This window comes from Perognathus longimembris, chromosome 7, assembly GCF_023159225.1.
Source record: "Perognathus longimembris pacificus isolate PPM17 chromosome 7, ASM2315922v1, whole genome shotgun sequence".
Lineage (NCBI taxonomy): Eukaryota > Metazoa > Chordata > Mammalia > Rodentia > Heteromyidae > Perognathus > Perognathus longimembris.
The window spans coordinates 81,788,726-81,815,214 of record NC_063167.1 but is presented as its reverse complement, the minus strand read 5'-3'; the positions used below and the strand labels follow the sequence as shown (position 1 = coordinate 81,815,214).

Genomic DNA, 26,489 nt, shown 5'->3' with positions numbered 1-26,489 from the left:
GCTGAGATCTGAGGATCCAGGTGCAAAGACAGCCAGGGCAGGAAAGTCTGTGAGATTCTTATCTCCAATTAACCACCAAAAAGCCAAAGTGGAACTGTGGCTCAAGTGGTAGAGAACTAGCCATGAGCAAAAATGCCCAAAATGTGTGGATTCCTCTTCACTCAGTCTTCTCCATGCCGTGACCCAGCCCCTGGTCTCCATCTTCAGACAAGACCATCTATGACTGCACAGAATGAGAACCTCAGTGGCAGGAATCTGAGTGGAGACTGTAATCTTCTATAATAACTCCGTACTCTGCTATCACTCAATTGTATAATAATTATTAAATAAACTGGAACACTGCCATCAAGGAAAAGATAGCACCACTCCTTTGCTTGCTTACATTATGCATTGTGGTTGGCATGAAAATCGAAACTTGACTATACAATGTTCCCTTTAGAAGGCTGCCTGTGTCTTTTTCCGTGCTTAAAAGGTGGTAATGGAAGCCTTACAGTACACCTTGAAAAGGCTATACGGACTTCATCTAGTTGTAATAAGCGTAACATTTCCCTAATGTCCTAAGTAAAATCTGCAGAGACTCCATGAGTGTTGAGTGCACACATATTGCTACTTACTTACAATTTGAGTAAAAAATCAGATATGCAACTCTTTACCTCAATTAACTATTTTCTTGTTTAAGTCAGTCTCAAACTAATGAACCCACATTGGTCTTGAATCATGATGAAGCTCAAAACACTACTTAAACTTCACAAATAAAGATATGTGCTAATCATCTAAAGAATAAAAACAATTCTAAAAAGAAAGAAAAAAAGCAAGTTTCTACATTCACTATGTCTGTGTCCTTGGCCCCCAATAAGGATAAATATATTGTGTTCTATGGGCTTATTTTGATCATGCACATCTGGTTGGTTAAAAAGTAGCCTTTTATAAAGCTGGGTGCTTGGTGGCCCACATCTGTCATCCTAGCTACTCAAGAGGCTGAGAGCTGAGGATAACAGTTCAAAACTGGCCCAGGCAGGAAAAACAATGAAATTCATCTTTAATTAACCACCAGAAAACTAGTAGTAGAGCTGTGGCTCAAAGTGGTAGAGCACTAGCCCTAAGCAAAGAGCTCAGGGACACAGTGCCCAGGTACCAAGTTCAAGCCCCACAACCAACAGAAAAAAGAAAAAAAAAGGTGATCATTTATGTTCATAATCAAACATATCTGTAAGATACTTTCACTCAGGAAATCAAAGAAATATTAGTAAATCTTCCTACTCAAAAAGATAATCTCCAGCTATGTTTAGCACTTTGGATAGGGTTAATGGAATAAAGAGATTTAGGTCTTAAGATTTAAACCTGAAAAAAAAAATAGCAAGCAAGTTGCAGCTTTTGACATTTTTTATTCCCCATTTCCTGCACAGAGAACAGGAAATGTTGTATTTCTTCCAATTTTATCTCGTTCTACTAAAACCCTTGCTGAGACTGTCACCTTGTGTGACTCTCTAGAGGGTGAGACCCTTTGAAATGCTTTTCATGGGTGGATGTCAAAGGCCTGGAATTTTGCATGGGAACTGGGAATGTAAGGGAACCATGAACTATCATTTGATGACCAAGGCCAGGGAACCTGCGCCTGGAAATGAATATCACCAGGCTCTGCCTTTCTCCAATGCATGTACAAGCAAACTCAGAAAACATCTCTAAAGCACAACTTCTTTAAAAAAAAAATAAAGAAAAGGTAAAATAAAATTAACCTTGGACCGGGACTATGGCCTAGTGGTAAAAGTGCTCGCCTCGTATACATGAAGCCCTGGGTTTGATTCCTCAGCACCACATACATAGAAAAAGCCGGAAGTGGCGCTGTGGCTCAAGTGGTAGAGTGCTAGCTTTGAGCAAAAAGAAGCCAGGGACAGTGCTCAGGTCCTGAGTTCAAGCCCCAGGCCTGGCAAAAATAAATAAATAAAACCTCAAAAATAGATGCCAAGGAGCTCACTCAATTTACTTCATCCCAGCATTAAGGGACAGTGTAAAGCCCAGGCAGGAAAGTCTGTGAGACTCTTATCTCCAATTAACCACCAAAAATATGGAAGGGCAGCTGTGGGTCAAGTGGTAGAGTTCTAGCCTTGAGCACAAAAGCTCAGGGACAGTGCCTAGGCCCTGAGTTCAAACCCCAGGAGCAATGCACACGCGCGCACGCACACGCACACGCACACACACACACACACACGTATAGTTGATTAAGCAATGTCTTCCAAGAAAAAAAAATAGCCACTGTCTAGAAACAAGGAGATTATAGATCTCTCACTTTAAGAAAATCCCTCAGCTAACAGTATAGCTTCTGAAGCTGATATATTGAAAATATGCTATTCTTCACTTCAGGCTTCTTCCATCCACAAAAGACTCACCCTACTTTTCTTGTACTCTCCCAGTACACTTATAAATATAATTGGACATGAAGGCAGAAATTTTTACAATTCTAAGAAATCCATCTGTGCCTTTATCATGCTGCTCACAAATACATCTTTCAGTGCAAACACTAAAAAGTATTTGGCCTATTTGCAATTGAAGGTGCAGCTCTACAGTAAAATGGAAAAGGTAGCCAGGCACGGGAGGTGCATACCTCTAATCCTTGCTACTCAGAAGGCTGAGACAGGAGGATTGAGGTTTGAAGACAGCCTGGGAAGTCCATGACACTCATCTTCAATGCAACACCAAAAAGCCAGAAGTGGGGCCATGGCTCAAGGGGTAAAACACTAGCCTTGAACACAGAAAAAGCTCAAGGACAGTGCCCAGGCCCTCAGTTCAAGGCCCAGGACCAAGTACACACACACACACACACACACACACACACACACTCTCTCTCTCTCTCTCTCTCTCTCTCTCTCTCTCTCACGGTAGTGCTTAAGGTTGACAAGTCAATAGATTGAACGTTTTGAGACCTATTCATACTTTTTTTTTTTCTGACAAGTTGGATAAGCAACTTTGAGGGATAATTCTACATTCACTCAGACACTGGCTAAGCTTTTCTTATATAGCAAGGATTGTGACTTGATGCCATACATGAAACAAACCACATTTATTTATGCATTTAATGGAGTTGTAGATAAGTGAGAATGACATATAACAGTAATGTGTGACAAATAATTACTGCACCAAGTGGGAGCTCCACTGTAAGGCTCCAGTGTTCCCCATGTAGCTCATTTAACCCATGAGCTAGGTGGTACTATCATTTCAGTTTTATCCATTCATCTTGGCTAAATGCCACCAGGCAAATATATAAGAGGTATAAAGGTTACAAAAGTGACAGGGGGAGGGAGGAGGGAGGAAAGGCACGCGCATGTGTGTGTGCACATGTGCATGCATGTGTGCTAGTCCTGGGGTTTGAACTCAGGGCCTGGGAACTATCCCTCAGTTTTTATGCTAAAGGCTGGCACTCTACCACTTGAGCCACAGGTCCACTTCTAGCTTTTTGGTGGTTAATTGGAGATAGGACTCTTGTTTTTGGGTTGCTTTTTTTTTTTGTTTTTGCCAGTCCTGGGCCTTGGACTCAGGGCCTGAGCACTGTCCCTGGCTTCTTTTTGCTCAAGGCTAGCACTCTGCCACTTGAGCCACAGCGCCGCTTCTGGCCATTTTCTATATATGTGGTGCTGGGGAATCGAACCCAGGGCTTCAAGTATACGAGGCAAGCACTCTTGGCACTAGGCCACATTCCCAACCATGATCCTCAGATAACAACCTCCTGAGTAACTAGGATTACAGGCTTGAGCCACTGGCAGCCAGCTACAATGTCTTTTTAAATATTTACTTTAAACGTGCATTACTTATATTTTCCTAACTTCGAAACCAATTAATGAAAGCAAGGAGAGTTGGGCTCTCTTTCCTAGATACAAATATGCTATAAAGACAGCCACTTTATGAGCTTAGAACAAAGTCAACATTTGGATTGTCTGGCTTTAAATTAAGTTTCCACATCCTTTGGCATTAAATAATAATTAAATTAGATCTACTTCTAAGTCAGATGTTGCGGAGGGGGAACCTTTGCCTCCATGAGCAGCAGCTGGAAGAGGGAGATAGCTGGGGCAGGGAGGGAGCAGTTAGGCGTGGGGTGCTCAGGACATGGAGAGGCCACTCCTATGACCCAGAGCTGTAGTGTCTCTGCTGATACAACACAGGCAGGGAGCGAAAATGTGGTCAAAGTCTGAAAGTCTGCTGATGCCATTCTAATGCAAAAGTGTATCCAACCAGAAACCATCAGGCCCTACAGAGCAGCAGAGTAAGCCAGGGGCTCGGTGGCTCACGCTTATAATCCTAGCTACTCAGGAGGCTGAGAAATGAGGATCGTGGTTCAAAGCCAGCCCAGGCAGACAAGTCCATGAGACTCTGCCAATAAACTACAAGAGGAGGAGGAAAAGGAAGCTGAAGAGGAGGAGGAGGAGGAGCCAGAGTGGAGCTGTGGATCCACTAGCCTTGAACAAAAGAAGCTCCGGGACAGTGTCCAGGCCCCTGAGTTCATGCCCCAGGACAGGCAAAAAGGAAAAAGAAAGAAAAAGGAAGGAAGAGGGGAAGAGATGAAGAGAGGAAGAGAGGGAAGGAAGGAGGTGGATGGCCAGAGAGAAGAGGAAGAAAAATGCAAGCTATAGCACCTTACAAAGTTAGAAAGAGAAAGCTGTGTTTCCTAAACTAGAGAATGGCTACACAGGAATTCAGGAGACAGCCTGAATTGGTGAGCAAAGTTGTTGTGTTGGCAAGAGAAGTTCTAGTCGAACTGTAATGGTAGAGGTGAGAGCAGAATTAGTTCTAGAGACTACTCTTCTTGTAAGAAGTTTGGAGGTCAAAGAATAAACAGGGAGTATACAATCATTAAAAACAGAGGGGGAAAACATGGGGGATTCCTGGGGACAGGGTACACCTCAAAATATCTTACAAACAACACCAACATGATCTTTAACTAGCAATGGGGGCTGCTGGTTCACAGATGTGTCAACAACTGAGGCAGCTATAGGCAGACACATGTGGCCTTGGAGAGGTAAAACCAAAACTACCACATGGCTCCAGAGGAATGCTTCTAATAGTTCTCCTAGTCCAGTCACAGTGGGAGGCACAGGCCTGTGAACACTCTAGAAGGCAGGACATACCTACACACCTGCATTCTGGGGGCCTGCTGTACCCCAGGACTGCAGCAGGAATTCACAACCCCAGTGGAAGTAGAAAGTAGGTTCCCTGTTTTCCAGGTCACAGCCCATGCTCACAAGAGGCCAGTGAGGCAAGTAGTGCCTGAATGACATTCTACAAATAAGTACTACAAATTTCCATTTGCTCTGGGCATCAAAATCCAAAGCAAAACCCTGACATGTTATACGTTAGGTGACCAATGACATTCTTGCTGTTGACAATGAGAAGATTTCTTGGGATGAGAGACCTCTTGGCTGGTCTTCAAGGTAAATGCTTAAGGACAGAAATCAGGGCTGGGAATATGGCCTAGTGGTAGAGTGCTTGCCTCACCTGTATGAAGCCCTGCCTTCAATTCATTGGCACCACATATATGAAAAAAACAGCCAGACTTGGCACTATGGCTTAAGTGGTAAGAGTGCTAGCCTTGAGCAAAAAGAAGCCAGTGCCAATGTTCAGGCTCTGAGTTCAAGCCCCCAGACGGGGTGGGAGGTGGGGGGGAGGACAGAAATCAGTAGTCTGTCCACCAGGTCAGTATGACAATTCATAGATAGCTCTTATTCACATAGTAAACTCCATTGACACACAGACCTGGCCTTAGACTATAAAAACTAGCAATCTGTGTTGCAAATAACTGGGTTTGGTTTTGTTTTTTTGTGGCTGGTCCTGGTACTTGAATTCAGTACCTAAACCCTGTCCCTGAGCTATTGTGATCAAGACTAGTGCTCTACCACATGAGCCACAGCTCCACTTCTGGCTTTTTGATGGTTAACTAGAGATGAGAGACTCATGAACTTTCCAGCCTAGGCTGGCTTCAAACCAGAGTCCTCTGAGAAGCTCAGCCGCCTGGGTAGCTAGGATTCTAGAAATGAGCCACCAGCTCCCAGCTGGGATTTTATTTTCTTTGTTAGTCACTCTTGCAGCCTAGATTGGCTACTGATGAGAGAAAGCAATGTCATTTCAAGATGTTTAATCATAATGAATTTGTTCCCCCAGAGGGTTCCTGCAAAATCAGAATGGATTCTGAACAAATCTTAGTCACTTTCTATTGAAAAGAGATCACCTGAGGTATCTTCAACCATGCAATTTTATAGTTATTCATTAGTTCATTCTAGAAGCTTTGAAAGCCTTTCCTCAATGAGGGTGCTGTGCTACTCAGTTACTTATTCCTAAGGAGATGAGCAGGGCACGGTTCTGGCCCTCAAGTTCTCATGTGGTACACAGAAAACACAGTGGTGCAAACAGCATCACACAATGCTGCATAAGATGAGCTTACATGTAAGTGCTTGTACATAGACTGGGTGGAAGGAAGAACCAAGAGGCAGGAGCAGGAGCGTGTCGTTTTAACTGGACATGCTTTGTCTCACCCCTTGTCCCCTAACCCCCCTGCTTATCCTAAGACAAATGGCTGAAGACATGCTACCTTCCTGTAGATGCCCTTCATCAGATCTCATCTGGCATATGGGCATAGCCACACCTGCTAGGTGGGTGGGATTCCTGGAGTTTGGATCTAGGGTCTGAAAACTGTTTCAAAATCACTTTCTAGAACAAAAATACTTTTTTGCAAAGAGCATCCTGATGCCCTGAATATCTTGGGAGTGAAATCTTCCTCCAGCCGTCTGTTGTGGGTCAATGAGAAATGCCATGTAGACAAGAATTTGAGAAGTGCTGGGGTGGGGAGGGCTTGCAAGAGTGAAGCACAATCATTTCTATAGAATAAGGCACAGGAATGTATGGATAATATGGTGTGGAATGATCAAAGCAAAGTTTCCAACCCTACCTGTGAAGAAATGAAATTAGGCAGCCATTGCCCTAAATACTCCATCACATCTCTGAGCAAACAAAACATTATTTTAAAGCTTTCTAATAATGGAGGAAAAAAGATTCACTCAACTCTTCAAAATGCATTCAACCATATTTCAACATAAAATGTATATAGAGTCAAAAGTACAGTTTTGTGTGAGAGAAAATATGACTTTTAAAATAAAAGGTATTGGTATGATGGCTCATGTCTGCAAACTCAGCTACTTGGAAAGCAGCAATCCAGAGGTTCAAGGCCAGCCCAGACAAAACTGCAACCCTATCCAAAAATATAACTAAAGCCTAAAAGGGCTGAGGGTATGGCTCAAATTGCAGAGGATTTGCCTAACAAGCAGGAGGCCCTGAGTTCAAACTCCAGTATTGTCAAAAAATAAAAGGGCTGGGAATATGGCCTAGTGGCAAGAGTGCTTGCCTTGTATACATGAGGCCCTGGGTTCGATTCCTCCGCACCATATATACAGAAAATGGCCAGAAGTGGCGCTGTGGCTCAAGTGGCAGAGTGCTAGCCTTGAGCAAAAAGAAGCCAGGGACAGTGCTCAGGCCCTGAGTTCATGGCCTAGGACTGGCCAAAAAAAAAATAAAATAAAATAAAACTTAAAGTTCACTATTAAACTATACCTGGGAGTTGTTTTTCCTTCTAAACTAAAAGTGTAAAGTGACTGTCAATAAAGGCTTGGTAATAGGAGCTGACACTGGTGGCTCTGGAGGCTGAGATCTGAGGATCAGGATTTGAAGTCATCCAAGGCAAGTAAGTCTGTTAGATTCTTACTTCCACTTAACTATCACAAAGCCACAAAGTGGAGCTGTGGCTCAAGTGGTGGAACACTAGCCTTGAACATAAAAGTTCAAGGAAGGAATAGTGTCTGTCCAGGTCCTGAGTTCAAGCAACAGGATCAGGACCAAAACAACGAAGGGTTAATAAGATAGAGAAATTACAGTTTTAGTGAACTGTGATTCAAAAAAAGAAATTTAAATAAATAAATAAATAAGCAACATGAATGTTTTTATTTAATAGCCCCAAATTTGCTCATATCCAAGTGTTAGATAACCAACATGTTACTAAACATTGCAAAAAATTTAAATGTACAAACCTCATAATGTTCATATTCATCCACATCAAATGTCTCAAAGTCAAAAAATCCATGTTGTAATCCCTAAAAGCAGAATCTGAATTAGTGTTGTTTTTTTTCACACAAAGTTGACAAAAAAAAACAAAAAACATTCATCCTTTCTAGAATTCCTCATTAGAAAATGATCCCCATTAACCTGGTGCAAGAAAGCAACTCAGGCCATCCATACACAGTAGCCCAGAAAAGACAGTGAGAAAAATAGGCTCGAAGCCACTCACTTCCCTTCCTTGCACTTTGTGGTTAAGCCGTGTTATGCATGTCTGCACATGTGCATGTGACACATGAACTATGCCTATGACCAGGTCATCACATCAAAGTCAGAAAATTATTTTCCCGGGGCTGGGGATATGGCCTAGTGGCAAGAGAGCTTGCCTCGTATACATGAGGCCCTGGGTTCAATTCCCCAGCACCACATATACAGAAAACGGCCAGAAGTGGCGCTGTGGCTCAAGTGGCAGAGTGCTAGCTAGCCTTGAGCAAAAAGAAGCCAGGGACAGTGCTCAGGCCATGAGTCCAAGGACCAGGACTGGCCAAAAAAAGAAAATTATTTTCCCTTAGAAGGCAAAAATGTGGTCAGGCTCCATATAAGTTTTCAGAAGCAAACTCATTGTCACAAAAATAGCCACAATGTGAGCCTCTGTACCTCAGTTGCATAGATATTAAACATATCAGATCCTCATCAGATAACGCCTCATTGAGTATTTGAGTAGAGCCTGACATTTGATCAAACAAGTTTAGAGAAACTGTATTCATGAGTAAAGTCACACTTTCTGTACTACAGGAAGGATGTCGTAAATTTCTATGTCAGACACCCATTACCAAAATAATGGGCCAAGATTTTCCAGTGGGAACTCTCTCCATTTCCTAAGTGTTATAATAAAAACAGCCTATGATAGAAGGAAAGCCAGATAATAATAGTAATAATAATAATAGTAACAATAAATACATTATTTCTTCCCCCCCCCACTCAGGCATGCCATCTAAATGCTATAATTATGAGCTATATGTGGAGTAATCTCTTCATAAAAGCTCTTAGCTGATATTACTGGAAGTATGCAGGAGTGAACTAAAATATTCCCATAGTTGTTTGGGAAGAAAAAATATTTTCAAACTCTGAAAGTTTTAGAGATTAAAAAAACTTTTCATGTGAAATATCAAAATCAAAAAGGCATATCAAACAGTGTATTTATCATACTCATTTTCTCAAAACAGAGCGAAATTGGTTTTGTAGAACACCAAGGGAAAGAAATTCAAGCTAGAATTACTGCTGATACTAAATTACCACTGCAACAGGTGATGTAACATCTATTTTTTGACCAATAACAGTTACTAGCTGTGTGTTCAAGTGGAATGGTGGACTCTGAACCAATTTAGCTTGGATGACTTCCTAGTGTATAAATTAAATATGTTGCAAAAATCTTTCAGGATAACTTTTCCATCCCATATCTAAAATAACTAAAGAGGTCTAACTAATGTTGCCATGCATCAAATCACCTGGAGAGATTGTTCAAACACAGGGCTACAACCTCCCACCTCCACAGTTTATGATTCAGTCTGTCTGGGATAGAATCAAGCAGACACCAGTAGCTGAGATCATTTCCTGCCTCTCCCACACCAAGATCCATCCCGATAATGAAGCTAAGTGAATGACAGACTCAGCATGTCTGAGAACACAAACAGCTGAAATGAGAAGGGCAGTCTCTCCCACTCCCTCTTCCCAGCTCGCCCTGTTGTCTGTATAGTTGTTCCTCCCTATCTATAGTGATCCATTCCAGAACCTTCCATAGATACCAAGATCCATGGTGTAGTGCTTGCATATAAAGCACACACATCTTCCCAAGTACTTTAAATCATCTTGAGAAAACTTAGAATACCTAATATGATGGAAAGATGATGTATATGAATAGCTGTTATACTGTACTTCCTAGGAAATTCACGATAGGGTGTTGGGGGAGGGGCTCCTACACAGGTTCAGTATAGAGAGATGCAGATTTGTGGCAGTTGGTGTTTTCCAAATTATCAGACCCTGTAGAAACTGATGGGCTAGTTATACTTTATAAACCAAATATACTTCAGGAAGTAAAGAGGCTTGGGCTTACTAACACCCTCCTCCCTTTTTTCCAACAACATGCATGCAGTAGAGATCCACTCTTCCAACTTAAGTAGGCCAACGGCAGCAAGAAGAATTGTGATTACCTTTCTGATACCTTGTAAGCAGTCGAGGATGGTGAGATTGTAAGTGCAATTTCCAAAAGAAGCATCCCTATAAACATAAACAAACAACATTAAAGGCCTGCATTAAGAAAGTTCAGTCGGGGCTGGGAATATGGCCTAGTGGTAAAGTGCTTGCCTCATATACATGAAGCCCTGGGTTCGATTCTTCATCACCACATAAACAAAAAAGGCTGGCAGTGGCACCATGACTCAAATGGTAGAGTGCTAGGCTTGAGCAAAAAGAAGACAGGGACAGTGCTCAAGCACCAGGACTGGCAAAAAAACGAAACAAAACAAAAAAGAATGTTCAGTCAGACACACACTTGCCTGGCTTCACAGCTTGTGGCATGGGAAACTCAGGCAACCCACCAGAACCTGCTAGCTAGTTCTGCCTGGAAGTGGAAGCACCTCTGAAATTGCTTGAATCCAACAGGCACAACTGGCAGGAAAGCAGATTCAATAGCTCAAGTTCTAGAATCCAACTACCTTGGTTTAAATCCCTCTCTGCCACAGAGGAGGCATGAACTTGAGCAGTTAATTCACCTCTGCAAGTTTTGGTTTCCTCATCTGTGAAATGAAGTCAATGATAAGTGCTAAATTCCACTAGACTGTTGCCAGATTAAGGGGAAAAAAAGAATGTCAAGTCTTTCCACATAGGACACTGAACTGTTAAGGACTACAGTGAATTGGGCTGTTTCATTAAAGCATTCACTATTGCAAGCATGTTTGCAAGAACATGGTCAATATACAAGCATGGAAAGGTACCAGAATCTAGCAACTGTTCCCAGGCATTAAATGTTCTTTCTCACCTATCAAAACAAACAAACAGACAAGAAAGGTAAAGTGCAGTCATGATTTTCAATAATCATCTCAGAATTGCTGAGATCATGAACCCTTCTAATGCTCCAGGAAATGTTTTCAGAAAGATTGGGAGCAGAAATAAAATTAAAAATAAACAGAAAAAAGAAAGAAAAGATAAGTAGAAACTTTCAGTTACAAAAATTGAGGCTTTTTAACTTGACATTTTTATAGCCACTTAGAAGGCCTGCTTTAGGCAACATAAAACTGAAGTATCAAGTTCAGATCAGTTAAGCAAAAACTGGCACTGGAACTTTACACTAGCCCTGCTCCAAGGTGTCCACAGCAGGAAACTTGACCTCCTATCTCCCCATCCCTCCGCCAGGCCCCACTGCTGACCCAAGAAACAGAGCTGTCAGGCATCTGCCCTGACCAAGTCAGATGCTCCAAACAAGGTTGGCCCAAGGACACCCTCTGGGAAAGTCCCCAAAAGATGTTCCACAGGGTGAACACAAACTTTAAAGAGCTGTCAGATATAATTAACATAAAACCAAGTTTTACATCATAACCCGTCCAAGGCAACGTAAACCTGGGGCTACTAAGCCCAGAATTAAAATTCAAGTTCACCACCACTGAATTTCAGAATCCTGAGAGGAGAGGCTAAAGGAAACACAATTGAGTTAGCACAACAGTTCAACAGCAGTGTGGCCCAAGTCTGGAAACCTCAAAGCTAACCTACGTAAACAGGAAGGCTGATTTCAGGTATGGAAGCCTGGCTTCACAAGGGAATTTTTTGTTATTGTTTTCTATACTTTCTGAACTCATAGCCAGAAGAAACAAAATAAGTCCTTTTTCAACCATCTTGTAAAGATGTAAACCATATTTGAAGAAGCAAATTTTAAGGATTATAGCCAGGAAAAACAGAGACCCACTATAAAACACTAGTTTATAAAAATATATTCCATTGCAGGCACCTGTCTCTTTAAAGCAAAAGTTCAATAACCTTGTATCACAGATCCAGTCTGATAAAAGCTACAGCCCATTTTGTCATTATGTCGTTAAAGGCATAAAAATAAATACATAGGATTAGCAGCAAACAATTACATTTCATTAAAGTTATCAAAATAAAAAGGCAATTTCCAATATGTGCTTTAAAATTAATATATAGCAGGGACTGAGGATGTCATTCAGGGGTACAGTGTTCTGTCTGATATACAAAAGGCCTGGGGTTTGATTTCAATCCCACACCCCAAAAGGTATCCAAGGGTTAGAAGCAGGTCTGATAACTTATAATTTTGAAGAAATAAATATATATTATGTAATATGTCTGTATGTGTGAGAGAGTACACATGCACACATGCCAGTCCTGGGGTTTGAACTCAGGGCCTGAGCACTGTCCCTAAGCTTTTTAAGGTAGTGCTCTACCACTTAAGCCACTTAAGCTCCACTTTTGGTTTTTTGGTGGAACCTCCTTTTCCACATCTACCCATACTCCAATAAATATTCTCCATTGCAGCCAGAGACATATGGGGGGGGGGGGGGGACGACAGATCTTTGCATTAATTTCCCATTGTTGTCAAGATAAAATTCAAAACCAGAACACAGCCAGGCACTGGTGGCTCACCTGTGTAATACCAGCTACTCCAAAATCAACCCGAGCGGAGACTCATATCTCCAATTAACCAGCAAAAAGCCACAAATGAGAGATTAAGTGGTAGAGTGCCAGCCTTTAGTGAAAAAGATAAGGGACAACACCCAGGTCCTGAGTTCAAGCCTCAGTACTGGCAAAAAAAAAAAAATTAACACAACCACAGGGCCCTGTGCCACCTGCCCCCCCTCCTTCCCCTTCTGCAGCTTCCTCATTCCTCCTTCCCTCATTCTCTGTGTCCCATCGCCTTCACTGAGCTACTTGGGCCACAAAACCTGTGTCTGTAAGCCCATGTTCTTCCTACTAGCCTTTGACCAGGTTGCTACCCTCCTCCCCCTCCTCCCCTTCCTGCTCCTCCTCCTGCTACTCCTCCTCCTGCTCCCGCCACTGCTGCTTCAGATCTCAAAGATCAGGAATCTCTGGAGGATCTCCAGCAGCACCCTGGCTAGATCAAGTCTCCAAACTTTTCAGTCTCCAACTTTTCCCTCCTCTCTGGTCTTAACTACAGTTTGAAATTACATCCAGGTGTGCTTCTTTGAATATTCTGCCCTGAAACCACTGAAAATGGCAGGAGCAAAGCCTTCAACATCCACCAATGTCTCTTTCTTACCTGGTACAAAATACATAATAAATATCTGTAAAGATATGGCTAAGTTAAGGAATCTGGGAGCTCACCCAGAAATTTTTCTATAATATCATACGATTACGTTTTGTTAACTCAAGGGGCTTAATGTCTCATTTTGTTTGTTCGTTTTGCATGAACCCCAAATCCATTCTGCTGTTTTTTTTGTTTGTTTGTTTTGTTTTTTTTGGCCAGTCCTGGGCCTTGGACTCAGGGCCTGAGCACTGTCCCTGGCTTCTTCCCGCTCAAGGCTAGCACTCTGCCACTTGAGCCACAGCGCCGCTTCTGGCCGTTTTCTGTATATGTGGTGCTGGGGAATTGAACCTAGGGCCTCGTGTATCCGAGGCAGGCACTCTTGCCACTAGGCTATATCCCCAGCCCTATTCTGCTGTTTTATGATCATTTCCTTCTCCTCTCTCTGGCAGAGTACTAACTGAACAAAGCTAAACAATGATGTTCAAGATAATTTTCTCTAAATTTTTCATATGATATCAAACTCACTGGCTTGGCTCAGATACTTTAGTAAGGCTATACAGAAGCTTGGTGGCTAGTGGCTCACACTTGCAATCCCAGCTACTCAGGAGGCTGAGATCTGAGGATCACAGTTCAAAACCAGCCTAGGAAGGAAAAGTCTATGAGACATTTAACCAGCAAAAAAGCTGGAAGTGGAGCTGTGGTTCAAATGGCAGAGCACCAGTTTTGGGCGAAAAAAAGCTCAGGGACAGCATCTAGGCCCTAAATTCAAGCCCTAGAACCAAACATGGAGACACACACACACACACACACACACACACACACACACACGGGCTACAGAGAACTTCTAGGATTTCCATCACTGTAACAATATGTTAGAATGTTTAAACTCCTACAGTTTTTACCACAGTTAACATTCCAAATTGTTTAGTGGTTTGCTTTTTAATTTCTATGTTTAATCAGGCTCATGAATTCATTCATTTACATTCAGTAATCCAAACATGTGTTGAGAGGTATAAGGGGACATGTATTTTTCGACTTCCTCCTGAAAGAGGCTCTTATCCTCATCTGCCATGATCATTTGACTGTGTACATTAATTATTCTGCGGAATTGACAGCCTCACAGCTGAGGACTGTGGGTTGTGCTTATAATCCTAGCTGCTTGGAAGGCTACAAATGGGAAGATCTCACTTTGAGGTCAACAAGGGAAGAAAAGTTCTTGAGATTTCCCCCTCCCCCATGGTGCCCAAGCTACCAGGGAACCTGAGACTGGGAGGACAAAAGTTCTAGGCCAATCCCAGCAGAAAAATCTGTGAGACTCCAACTCTATGAAAGGAAGCCATATGTGATGGTACCTGCCTGTAATCCCAACCGTGAGAAGCCTTAAAATAGGCAGATCTCAGCCCAGGCACATGCCAGTGTGAGACACAAGATCCGTGCTCAAAAATAACCAGAGATAAATGGGACTGGAGAGGTGTGGCTCAAATGGTAGAGTACCAGCCAAGCAAGCACAAGGCCCTGAGTTCAAACCTCCAGAAAATAAAAACAAAATAGAACTGGTAAACACAAAAGTGTTCTGCATTCAGGAAATAAGATGGATCCCTAAACACTCAAAGTTTCTAGCCATACATCTCCACTGAAGAATGAATCATGCATCTCTAACCCCAGTGCAGAATGGTAATGTTATAGCCCATCGCTGTCTACAGACATTCAAATGCAAGTTCAGCTCAGCCTCATGCTTGACCATCTAAACTTCATCCACCCCAGCATTTCTCTCTGGCATCACAGCCAATTGGACCATAAAGCTATTACTAACTGGTGTTTAAACTCCACGTAGACAGCATCTTGGGAAGAGGTCACTCTAAAGAAATAGTTATTTAATAAAAACTGAATGAATGAATATTTAAAGTAGAAAGGATGCTTGGTATTTTTGTTTTTGTATTTCTTTCACAGAAAAGAAAACTAGAGTCACCATCAGCAATTAGATAACTAAACAAAAGGACTTGATTCTCTGGTGTTCTAGAGTTGTCTGTATAACTCTCAAGAACAGATTATTAAATATTCAAAGAGCCCAAATCAACAATTGACAGCAGTGTTTATACTTATAAAGCTGGTTTACCATTACACCACTGCCTATAACCTAAGAAACTAAGAAATCACATAGAATGGAGCAACCTTGTAAGTGTGAATGATGAGGAAATGAAACCAGAGCTGAAAAGGAATATTTACAATAAACAGCAAGGGAAGAATTGTAGCCATGACATTGCTCAGAATAAAGAATTGAAAAGAACAGTACCTACAATGCAGAGACCACATTGAAGAATACAATGAACCTAGCAAATATTTAGAATGACTGTGATCTACATGTCTAGATTCCCATGATTCCCTGCCCAAGTTCCCTTGACAAAAATTCTCTGCCAAGGCACCTGTAATCCTAGCTACTCAGGAGGCTGAGGTCTGAGGATCACGGTTCAAAGCTAGCCGAGGCAGCAAAGTCCATGAGACTCTTATCTCTAATAAACTACTCAGAAAAAGTCAGAAGTGGTGCTATGGCTCAAGTAGTAGAGTGCTAGCCTTGAGTAAAAGAAGATCAGGGACCGCACTGGGCCCTGAGTTCAAGCCTCAAAACTGGAAAAAAAAAATTATCTGGAGTTGGAAGTGTGTTGGGCTCAGGCTATAGCTTTAAGGGGCGGTCCCAAGAGACCTGCCCCTTCTCCCACCCTGGGGCGGCATGGCTGTTAGCCACTCCTACCCTCTTCCGGGTCCAGAACCAGAAAGGGTGGCTCTAACCAGCCCCGCCTCCTGCCTGGGACCGCATGTGCGCCAAGATGGCGTCAGTCCTGTGGGATGTGATGACCACCCATAGAGGAAGTCCCTTGACGTCACTGTGATGGATGGACAGTTTATAATCAGCCTATCGCCATGCCTAGTTAGCCACTCCAAATCCCTCCCCTTCCTGCCGCCATTACTGCTATATAAAGCCCGCCCTGAATTAAAATCTTTGGATTTTCGCAGGACGTGATCCCCGAAACGCCTGGCATCCTCAGTCCGTTATTTAAATGTAAGGGGACTGGGTGGGCGTATTCGTGACCACACACCATCCATAGCTTCTCACACTAGAGCACTCCCCAGCTACTCCACCCGCAGGACGGGAGAGGACGCGCGAGGGAGCAAGGGCCCTGCAGAAGTGTGCAAATATTTGGAGAGAAATACATTGGAAAGGATCTCAGAGGTCATCTAAAGAAGTCGTGTAAGCACAGAACTAAGCCCCAGTCCCACAATGTACAGGTTGTGAGCTTAAGGACAGGAGATCTGGCCTGTGTTAGTACCCAGAGAACAGTGCCATGTTGGGCACACTGCTATGTTGGAGAGGTTGCTGAATGAAAGGATGAATGAACAAATATATCATCATCACCAGGTTCACTCAGATTCACCTGAACACCTAGTTGCTACTGACCAACTTCAGCTACTGGTATTTCAATACAAACAGATACACATTTTAAGAACTCTTTAACCCTAAATGATGTCTAACAGCATACAATAACCTAGATCATTGCTTTCCAACAGCAATAAAATGTCTGCCACAAGATAGCCATATATAATTAGTTTTCTCATAACCATATAATAATAATACATTTAACACTATATTTGTTTTTTTTGTTTGTTTGTTTTTTTGGCCAGTCCTGGGCCTTGGACTCAGGGGCTGAGCACTGTCCCTGGCTTCTTTTTGCTCAAGGTTAGCACTCTGCCACTTGAGCCACAGCCCCACTTCTGGCCATTTTCTGTATATGTGGTGCTGGGGAATCGAACCCAGGGCTTCATGTATATGAGGCGAGCACTCTTGCCACTAGGCCATATCCCCAGCCCAACACTATATTTGTTTAATCTAATATATCCAGAAGATTGCCATTTTAGCACATACCCAACATAATTCTAAAGATTTCAGTCATATTTTGGCCTAAACCTTGCAATCCAATGTGTACATAAAACTTATAATTTATCTCACTTTGTAGTTGACTGATTTCAAGTACTCTATAGCACACACATACTATGTTATATAATACTTGGGACCTAGACTATGTCCCTCAAGTAATTTACAAAATTGTCCAGCATATATCACAACTTCCAGTCTCTGAACAAATCTACTGCATATGTGTACCAGATACATGGAAAAGAACATGTTGCCAGCTTATATTTTTTAGGCCTACAAGATTAAACTGTATTTGATGAGAGTTGTGGACAGAAGAAAGCTGACTCCTGAAAGAATAACAAACAATTATCTTCATGAGTCAGGACCAAAGCCATCCATGACCATTACCTAAGAAAGCAAAGAACTAAACATAGAATCTCCTGCCTGATGGACATAATATCAAGCTATACACTTATCATCTTGCTTATACAAAGAAACAGAGTTATGTAAAAGTCAATTCTAGGCCATGGCTTAAAAGGCCACATAAGGGGCTGGGAATATGGCCTAGTGGCAAGAGCGCTTGCCTCCTATACATGAAGCTCTGGGTTCGATTCCCCAGCACCACATATATGGAAAACGGCCAGAAGGGGCGCTGTGGCTCAGGTGGCAGAGTGCTGGCCTTGACCGGGAAGAAGCCAGGGACAGTGCTCAGGCCCTGAGTCCAAGCCCCAGGACTGGCCAAAAAAAAAGGCCACATAAACCCAGCAGGAATGTGGCTTAGTGGTAGAGTGCTTGCCTAGCATGCATGAAGCCCTGGGTTCGATACCTCAGTACCACATAAACAGAAAAGGCTGGAAGTGGCACTGTGGCTCAAGTGGTAGAGTGCTAGGCTTGAGCAAAAAGAAGCCAGGGACAGTGCCCAGTGCTCCCAGGACAGGCAGCAAAAAAAAAAAACAGGTTAGTTAGTGTCTCCCTAGAACTAACTACAGTGGCAGAAAAATGAACTAAAAGCTATGCTCTGGGTTTTGATTGGACACCACAGCAATTTTTGTTTAAAAATAAGAATAATGGTAAATTGTCTTTAAATTGTCATAAAAGTAAATGGTTGAAATTTTATCCCAAACCATCTTTTATCAACTAAGAAGCTAGACCATCTAAGCTTTCACCCACCAGAGAAGCAGAGGAGACTGGCAACTAGAAATATAAAATAAAGAATACAAAGACTTAGGCATTGACTATACTATCAAAACTTTAGTACCACTAACCTGAATCCAAAAATGTAGATCTCACAGGGAAAAAAAGTAGTCTGAACCAATCTGCACAACATAAATTATTACAGCATCGTCTCATTCCAGTTGACAAAAAACAGAACAGTTATACCTAACCTCAATGGGTCACCGAGATCCTAACACTTGTTTCTGTTCCCTGTAGAGTGCTGCTTCAAAAATCTGATAAAGTGTCTGCTTTTCATGGTAGCCCAAGTTAGAACATTCAACCTTGCTGTGGAGAACAGATTTAACAGCTTGAACTAGGTAAACCAGGTACAGGAAACTGACACATTCTCACTAGTCCAAGTGAATTATCTTCCATTGTACCAAAGGTTTATGAAAGATCTACAACCCGCATCGATACCCCTTCCCCTCAAAGATCACCAAGAAGCAGTGAGGCCACTGACAATAAAAAGAGCACAAAAGGTATTGCTTCACATTTTGTAATACAATTTTGTTATTATTAAGTTGATGTGCAGAGGGATTATAGTTGTAGGTAATGAGTACATTTCTTTTTGGACAATGTCACCCCTTTATTCATGTTCCCCTACTTTTCCCCTTCATCCCTGCACAGTTCATTTCCTATATAGTGTCTATTGAGTACCATGGCTGCATTTGTTCATCCTTAAAACTCAAGAAAAATAATAAAAAGATCTTACCTACCCTTTGAAATAACACAAAGTTAAATGCCAAGCTAGCTTTGGTTAAAAAAAATCACAATGCCATATTTGCACTAACAACATACCTGTAAGTGACGTTTTATTGGAAAATATATATTTTACAATGATACCTAACAGCAACCCATATGTGTTTCCTGTGCTTTAGACGAAAGAAGGCAGCCTCGTGCCAAGTTCTAAGTGGCTGGCACTTTGGAGCCTTTCTTAAAAGATGTACAAGTTCTGGCATGTCAGACGATCTAGAATAATTGCTTTGGAGATTTCCCATTAGTGCTCAGCTGCACAGCTCAGCAACTAGGCTATCACTAAGGTCATCCCCAAAACACAACAAACGCCTTCCTTCACGTAAACAGTGGGTGGCTACTTTTGAAAGTAAATGCCGTGAATGGGTCACCGGTGGGACATTTGTGGATCCTTCATTAAGGAAGATTGTCTGGCCTCACATCTGCTCTGAAAGAAAACTTAGATATTCCTGTTCATGTTAGATAAAATGCCACCATTTGATAAGCCACTTATTTCCTTCAGGAAAGAGCACAAAAACAGTTCCACAAATGTTGGCACATTATTCTGATCCCAAGAGATCAATTCCTGGGCTGGGAATATGGCCTAGTGGCAAGAGTGCTTGCCTCGTACACATGAAGCCCTAGGTTCGATTCCCCAGCACCACATATATGGAAAATGGCCAGAAGTGGCGCTGTGGCTCAAGCGGCAGAGCAGTTGCCTTGAGCAAAAAGAAGCCAGGGACAGTGCTCAGGCCCTGAGTCCAAGCCCAGGACTGGCCAAAAAAAAAAAGAGATCAATTCCTCCCCACAGGTGTGAATTAGGAAACACGTCTGTAGGTTTCAGAACAGATGAGAACAGAAGTGAAAAGGAGAAAAACAGGATTTCAGGAAATGGTAGATTTAACACAATTATACAGATTACTTCAGCATTCAAAACCAATCAAAATCCTTCATAAATAGAAATGTGCTTGATAAATCTCCAGGATAGAGAATAATACACTCACTTCCCCTAGCCCACAGGATATCTCATAAATCAGTTCTCTACCTTAGCCATATATTCGTATATTACAATAGCTAGGTTTTTAAAAATCCAACACTCAAGAACTACTGGATCCAGTAGCTATGCCCTCAATAACATATAAGATGATGCTAAGTGAAATGAACTCCATGTTATGGAACAAGTGTTATATCATTGTTGTAATTATTTTCAACATGCAATGTGAAACCGTAGCTTTGTTTTTGTTTCTCTTGTATGCCCTTCCTGTGGTTGTAACCCTCGTTATCACTGTATCTCATCTGAGTACTCTGGATACTGTATATACGTGTATTAGAACTAGTGAAGGGAAAGGGAATGCCAAAACAGAGAGACAAAGGATAAAAAGACAAATGATTCCAAAAGCAATACTTACAAAACCATTTGGTGTAAACCAACTGTACAATTCATGGGGGTGGCAGGGAGAGAAGGAGGGAGGGGGGAAATGAAGGAGGAGGTAACAAGTTGAACAAGAAATGTACTCACTGCCTTACGTATGAAACTGTAACCCCTCTGTATTTCACTTTGACAATAAAGAAAAATAAATAAATAAATATTTTTTTAAAAAAAGAACTGCTGGCTCAAATGATGAAGTGCTTGCCTAGCAAACTTGAGGCCCAGAGTTCACACCCTAGTATTGCCCAAAAAAAAGAAAATCCGATGCCCAGCCTTCACCTTAAATCAATTAATCACATCAATATTTCTGGCAGTGGAACCCAACCAGGCGTCAGTAATTTTTATGGCTTCCCAAGGTTGCAACATTCCTTGGTGGTGGTGGTGGTGGTGGTGGTGGTGGTGATGATGATGATGATGATGATGATGATGATGATGACTATACAGATTTATATCCCTGAACCTCTCCTAGAGGAGACTAAAAACCAAACAAATGAAAGCACCACTAACAACTAGAGATAGGTCATCTGACTGCCATCAGTTTTATTCTATTGGATGGGATGTCACCAACACCACAACACTTACTGAACTAATGCATAAAAGCCAATAAAGGAAGGAGGAACCAAATGAATTAGGAAGCACCAAAAAGATCTCAAAGAAGAGTTGTGCCATGGAAAAGTGAACTTACAACATCTTGTGAAACTCGAAATTTTCACCGACACTGTTTTATGCACACTCAAGAATGTAGATTTGAAAATGGTTAACAGCCATGGAAACAATCAGAGATTCTATCTAGGGCCAGTGGTTCCATGGGACTTAAGCAGGCAGCAATTAATACACTAAATTTGGTAGTATGCTGAAGGAAGAGACCTCAAAAGAAAAATCCCAGGCTTGCCAATTCAAGCTCAGCTGAGAGCCCCAGAACTGAAAGGCCCTTGTTCCTGTGAAGGCCAGCTGCCAAGTAGGCACCAAAGACCAATGGTCTCAAAGAATGAAAATAAATGAAAAGTCTCCCTTTCTTCTAGTTTTCAGCTAAAGTCACTGCATAAATACACTGGCTAGCCATAAAAGTACAGGTTCTGATACAAATACCTTACAATTTAATGGAATACCCCAATACTTACAAGAAATAACATTGCAACAGTCCTTGAGGGTCATACCGAACCACTAGAGTTAACTGTTCTTAATTTAATCAAGAATAGGCAGTATACCAAAATACAGTAAAAAGAAAAGAGGACACAGAATGAGTGGAAAGTGTGTGAGAATAGTAATAATAATAACAACAATAATAATACAGCAGAGGGGACCATCACGACATTGGACATAGATGGCAGGGAACTAAGAATCCCATGGGTGGGAATGGGAAAGAAGGAATGAATGAGTGAAGCAGAGAACAGATGTTGCTAAACAAAAGGAACATAATATACATATCATCCAAAATGGAGAAAATGATTTTATTGTTAAAATTCATAGACTTCATAAGCTATGTAGAGTAGAATGACAATTTTTATCATGTATACTGTGACATGTGTACACACACACACACTTTAAATATAACTCCAAAAAGAAAAGGACCCCCCCACACACAAAAAAAAAAAAAATCAAAGGGGTTGGGAATGTTGCCTAGTGGCAAGAGTGCTTGCCTTGTATACATGAAGCCCTGAGTTCAATTCCTCAGCACCACTTATGTAGAAAATGGTCAGAGGTGGCACTGTGGCTCAAGTGGCAGAGTGCTAGCCTTGAGCAAAAAAAAAAAATCAAATCAACTTCTTTGGTTATAATAGAGTACCTATACTGCAAACATTTTACTACTTATCATCCTACCTCACAAACTACTATTTTCTAAAACCATATAAATGAAAAGTACTTGAACTGTTATTCTCCACATTTTCCCCTTATCCTGAAAGGCAGTCCTATGGGGCCTATTCTTTTTTTGGGGGGAGGGGGGTCCTGGGGCTTGAACTTGGGGCCTGGGCACTGTCCCTGAGCTCTTTTGCTCAAGGATAGCGCTCTACCACTGGAGCCACAGCGACATTTTCAGCTTTTTTGGTGGTTTACTGGAGATAAGAGTCTCATGGACTTTCCTGCCAGGGCTGGCTTCAAATCCCAGCCTCCTGAGTAGCTAGGATTACATGCATGACACCTGACTAGGCCTATTCTTGATATCTCCTCCAAGTCCAGCCCAAAGATAAACTCCTTCCTTGGTATTCCCACACCACTTACCTCCTAACTCTAATAAATCATTGCAATTGTTTTTTTGTGTCTCTACCTTTATACATACTGGACAGAGAGTTCTCCATACCCAGTATCAAGTTTCCTAATTATTTTTAGACCCATAGGACTATGGCAGTGGTCAGAATAGGGGGAAAAAAAAAAGGAAAAGCAGCAAATGCTTGTACTTATTCCTTAGGGACTCCAATAGGCAAATAACCTAACCTCAGCCCTCCAGAGAAGAATCAGCCACACAAACAAATAATTATATCACCAGAAGTTTGCTTAATGGTGTATGTTACATTGTTATACATAAAATGTAATAGGGGATTGATTATAGGCAAAGAGTCTGCTAAGTTTCCACAGAAAAAATGAAAATGCTCACATAAATGTTTGCTAAATAAATAAATTTTGAGGAATGACATTATTTATACTTAGACAACTCCATCAATACACAGCATATATGGGAATGTGGGCATTTGAGTAAAAGAGAGCACATCAATCTCAGCTTCAAAAATCCTGTTCTTAAGAATTAAACAATAAAACAATTATATTCAATTTCCACTAGATTACTGTAAGTATAGCCAGAGCCAAAAAAAAAAAAAAAAATGCAGACACTGAAGATAAAGTGTAATCTAAGGGCTGGGAATATAGCCTAGTGGTAGAGTGCTTGCCTTGCATACATGAAGGCCTGGGTTTCATTCCTCAGCACCACAAATATAGAAAAAGCCAGAAGTGGTGCTGTGGCTCCAATGATGGAGTGCTAACTTTGAGCAAAAAAGAAGCCAGGGACAGTGCTCAGGCCCTGAGTTCAAGCCCCAGGACTGGCACTAAAAAAAGTGCAATCTAGCCAAGTACCAGTGGCTCACACCTGTAATCCCAGCCACTAAGAAGACTGATACCTGGAGCATCAAGGTTCAAAGCTGGACAGAGAAGAAAAGACCATGTAACTCCATTTCCAATTAACCAGAAAAAGGCTTTAAGTGGAGCTGTGGCTCAAGAGGTAGAGCACCAGCCCTGAAAGATGAAGGCCAAGCAAGAGAATAGAATCCTGAGTTCAAGTCTCAATACCAGCATGAGAGAAAGGAGGGAGGGAGGGAGGGAGGGAGGGAGGGAGAGAGGGAGAGAGGGGTGGAGGGAGAGGGAGGGAGGGAGGGAGGGAGGGAGGGAGGGAGGGAGGGAAGGAGGGAGGCAGGGGAGAAAAAGAGATCAAGGTTCAACTGACTAATGAAACAGAAATATATCTTTTCTTCTCTTTGTTCAATCTAACCACTTTACAGCTCTTTTGTGCCTACATAAATATAAATAAATATATAATTTTGCACCTACTTTTCATAATTACTATAGATAATACGGATTTCACATTAACAGTAATAACATTTTGTGTGGAGAACAAGTACAACCTTGGTATTATGCCAGGCACAGGGATGTCTGCATTACCTATTTATCCTAGAAAAATCTTGAAACTTTTTAGAGACACAGAAACTGGGGCTCCGAGGGACAGGTAACTGGTCCATGTTTCCTATGATTACTACTGACAGTAAGAACAGAGGGAGACTTCAGAACTCCTGTCTACTTTGCTTACCCACTTCTCTTAGAACTGAGATAGAAGCCAAGCATCTAGTGATTCACATCTGTAATCCTACCTATTTAGGATGCTGAGATCTAAGGATTGCCGTTCAGAGCCAGCCTGGGCAGGAATGTCAGTGAGTCTCTTATCTCCAATTAACCACCAAAAAGTGTGAAGTAGAGCTATGGCTCAAGTGGTAGAGTACTAGCCTTAAGCAAAAAAGCTCAGGGACAACACCCAGGCCCTGAGTTCAAGCTCCAGAATTGGTGCAAGCGCGCGCACACAACACACACACACACACACACACACACACACACCAAAAAAAGCTGATGTAGGACTACTGATAATGTTATTCATTACCTTTTAGCCCAAAATAGAAGTGCATTTTACAAAGGGCTTTGAAATTATTGAAGCCATTAGAACTTCAAGAGAAGTTTTAAAAACTTTAAACTTCCTTAAAATTTTTCTTTATGGGATTTTTCACTTTTTATCTTTCCCTTCAGTGGCTAATTGGCTTATTACATGCAGATTGCTTGAGGGGTCTCACTCTTAACCCTGGATCTCCCTAGGAAGATCAAACACACTAGGTATAGCTTCTCCCCTGACCTTCCTCCCCACCTCACCCCCAGCTCTCTGGCTCCTGTGTCCCTTTGCTGTCTTACTTTATTCACTGAACATTGGCTGCACACACTTTACATGATTATGCTCTCTGCGCACACAGAAGAATGGGAGGCAGACAAGCAAAGAGGCCTCCTCTTCTTCCTCCTCCACTCTCCCTTCCTTTCTCTCATGATTGGTGACCATGGTAACGGTAACAATAAGCCATACACAGGCTCAAAGGTTTGGACACACAAAGAAGCAAAAGGGCAAAAATACTAGACTCATTCACAGTTCTATCAGATGACTTTGTATGTTATTTCGGGGCTTGTGGGGGTTGTCTGGGGAAGTTGTTTGGTTTGGCTTTGCAAGCTGGAGATGAAACCCAGAGCCTGTTAGGCAGGTGCGTGGGCACCTCACTACATGTTGTCTTCTACTTTTTAACTAAGCTCAAACTGACTCCAGAGTTTTGAAGAGCTTTTGTAGGTGATACATACACAACAATCTTCCCCAGCACTGCAGTGGGAGGATGGCAGCCAGATGTGTCCCCTACACAGGGGATGTAGGACCCCCACTAAACCAGTGGTCCTGGTGGTACCAAAGTGGTTGTATTCTAGGTCCCCAGCTTTCCTAAAAGGAGAGTTATTTTATTCTTGCTAGCTAGGGAATCTGCAAAATGATTGAAAACTAGCATCTGGCCATTCAACCTGGGGCAGTGTTGTACCATCTCCTCTCATCCCACAAAGCATAACACATGGTCAGTCTTCAAACAGAAAACCCCATAACCCAACTCCACACAGGGTGCTCCAGAGCCACGCCTATGTCACGCCTACGCCACGCCCCTGAGGAATCCTACCTGAAAGGAAGGTAGGGGGGGTTAGAGCCCGACAGCAGTGCTCGGTAGGCTTCTTCTGGTGTCTTCTTTAAATAGATCACCTAAGACAGACACACAGTGACATTTAGAACACACCCAAGAATGACACAAAACTAATTACTCAGGAAATCTGCACTGCTGTTCTTCTACAACTGCAGTGCTGTTGATCTTCAGACACCTCCCAGCTGCTAGGTTTTCATTTTAGTTTAACCTTTTCAATCAAAAGCTGAGCAACAACCTTAGGTGGGAAGATGGGGAAAGGCAGAGCTTCGAAGTGGCCATCAAGGATTGATCACACAAGCCCTTCGGACTGACACACAGCAGGGGCATGCATAGCTCCATCCCTGGTTCTTAAAACCAGGGATCCTCAAATGCCTCAGTCCAGGGAGATAAGTTATCCTCCACGGTGGGGAGCATCTAGCTATAGATTGTAGATAGGGGCTGGGAATGTGATTTAGTGGTGGCTTTAGAGTGCTTGCCCTAGTGCTTGCCTAGCATGCATGAAGCCCTGACTTCAATTCCTCAGTACCACATAAACATAAAAAGCCAGAAGTGGTGCTGTGGCTCAAGTGGTAGAGTGCTAGCCTTGAGCAAAAG

The 26,489-nt window shown here is 42.2% G+C and overlaps 1 protein-coding gene across 4 annotated transcripts in view; it reads right to left on the bottom strand.

Moving 5' to 3' along the window:
• Cdc14a (cell division cycle 14A) overlaps nt 1–26,489 on the bottom strand; it is a 166,842-nt gene that overhangs the window by 71,062 nt on the left and 69,291 nt on the right. For all 4 annotated transcript variants that reach the window (XM_048352046.1, XM_048352048.1, XM_048352045.1 and 1 more), the window contains exons 5-7: nt 25,875–25,954; nt 10,299–10,365; nt 8,064–8,126 (exon numbers count right to left, since the gene is read on the bottom strand). In XM_048352046.1, coding sequence (XP_048208003.1) covers nt 8,064–8,126; nt 10,299–10,365; nt 25,875–25,954 — 210 coding nt within the window. The remainder of the gene's footprint in view (nt 1–8,063; nt 8,127–10,298; nt 10,366–25,874; nt 25,955–26,489) is intronic.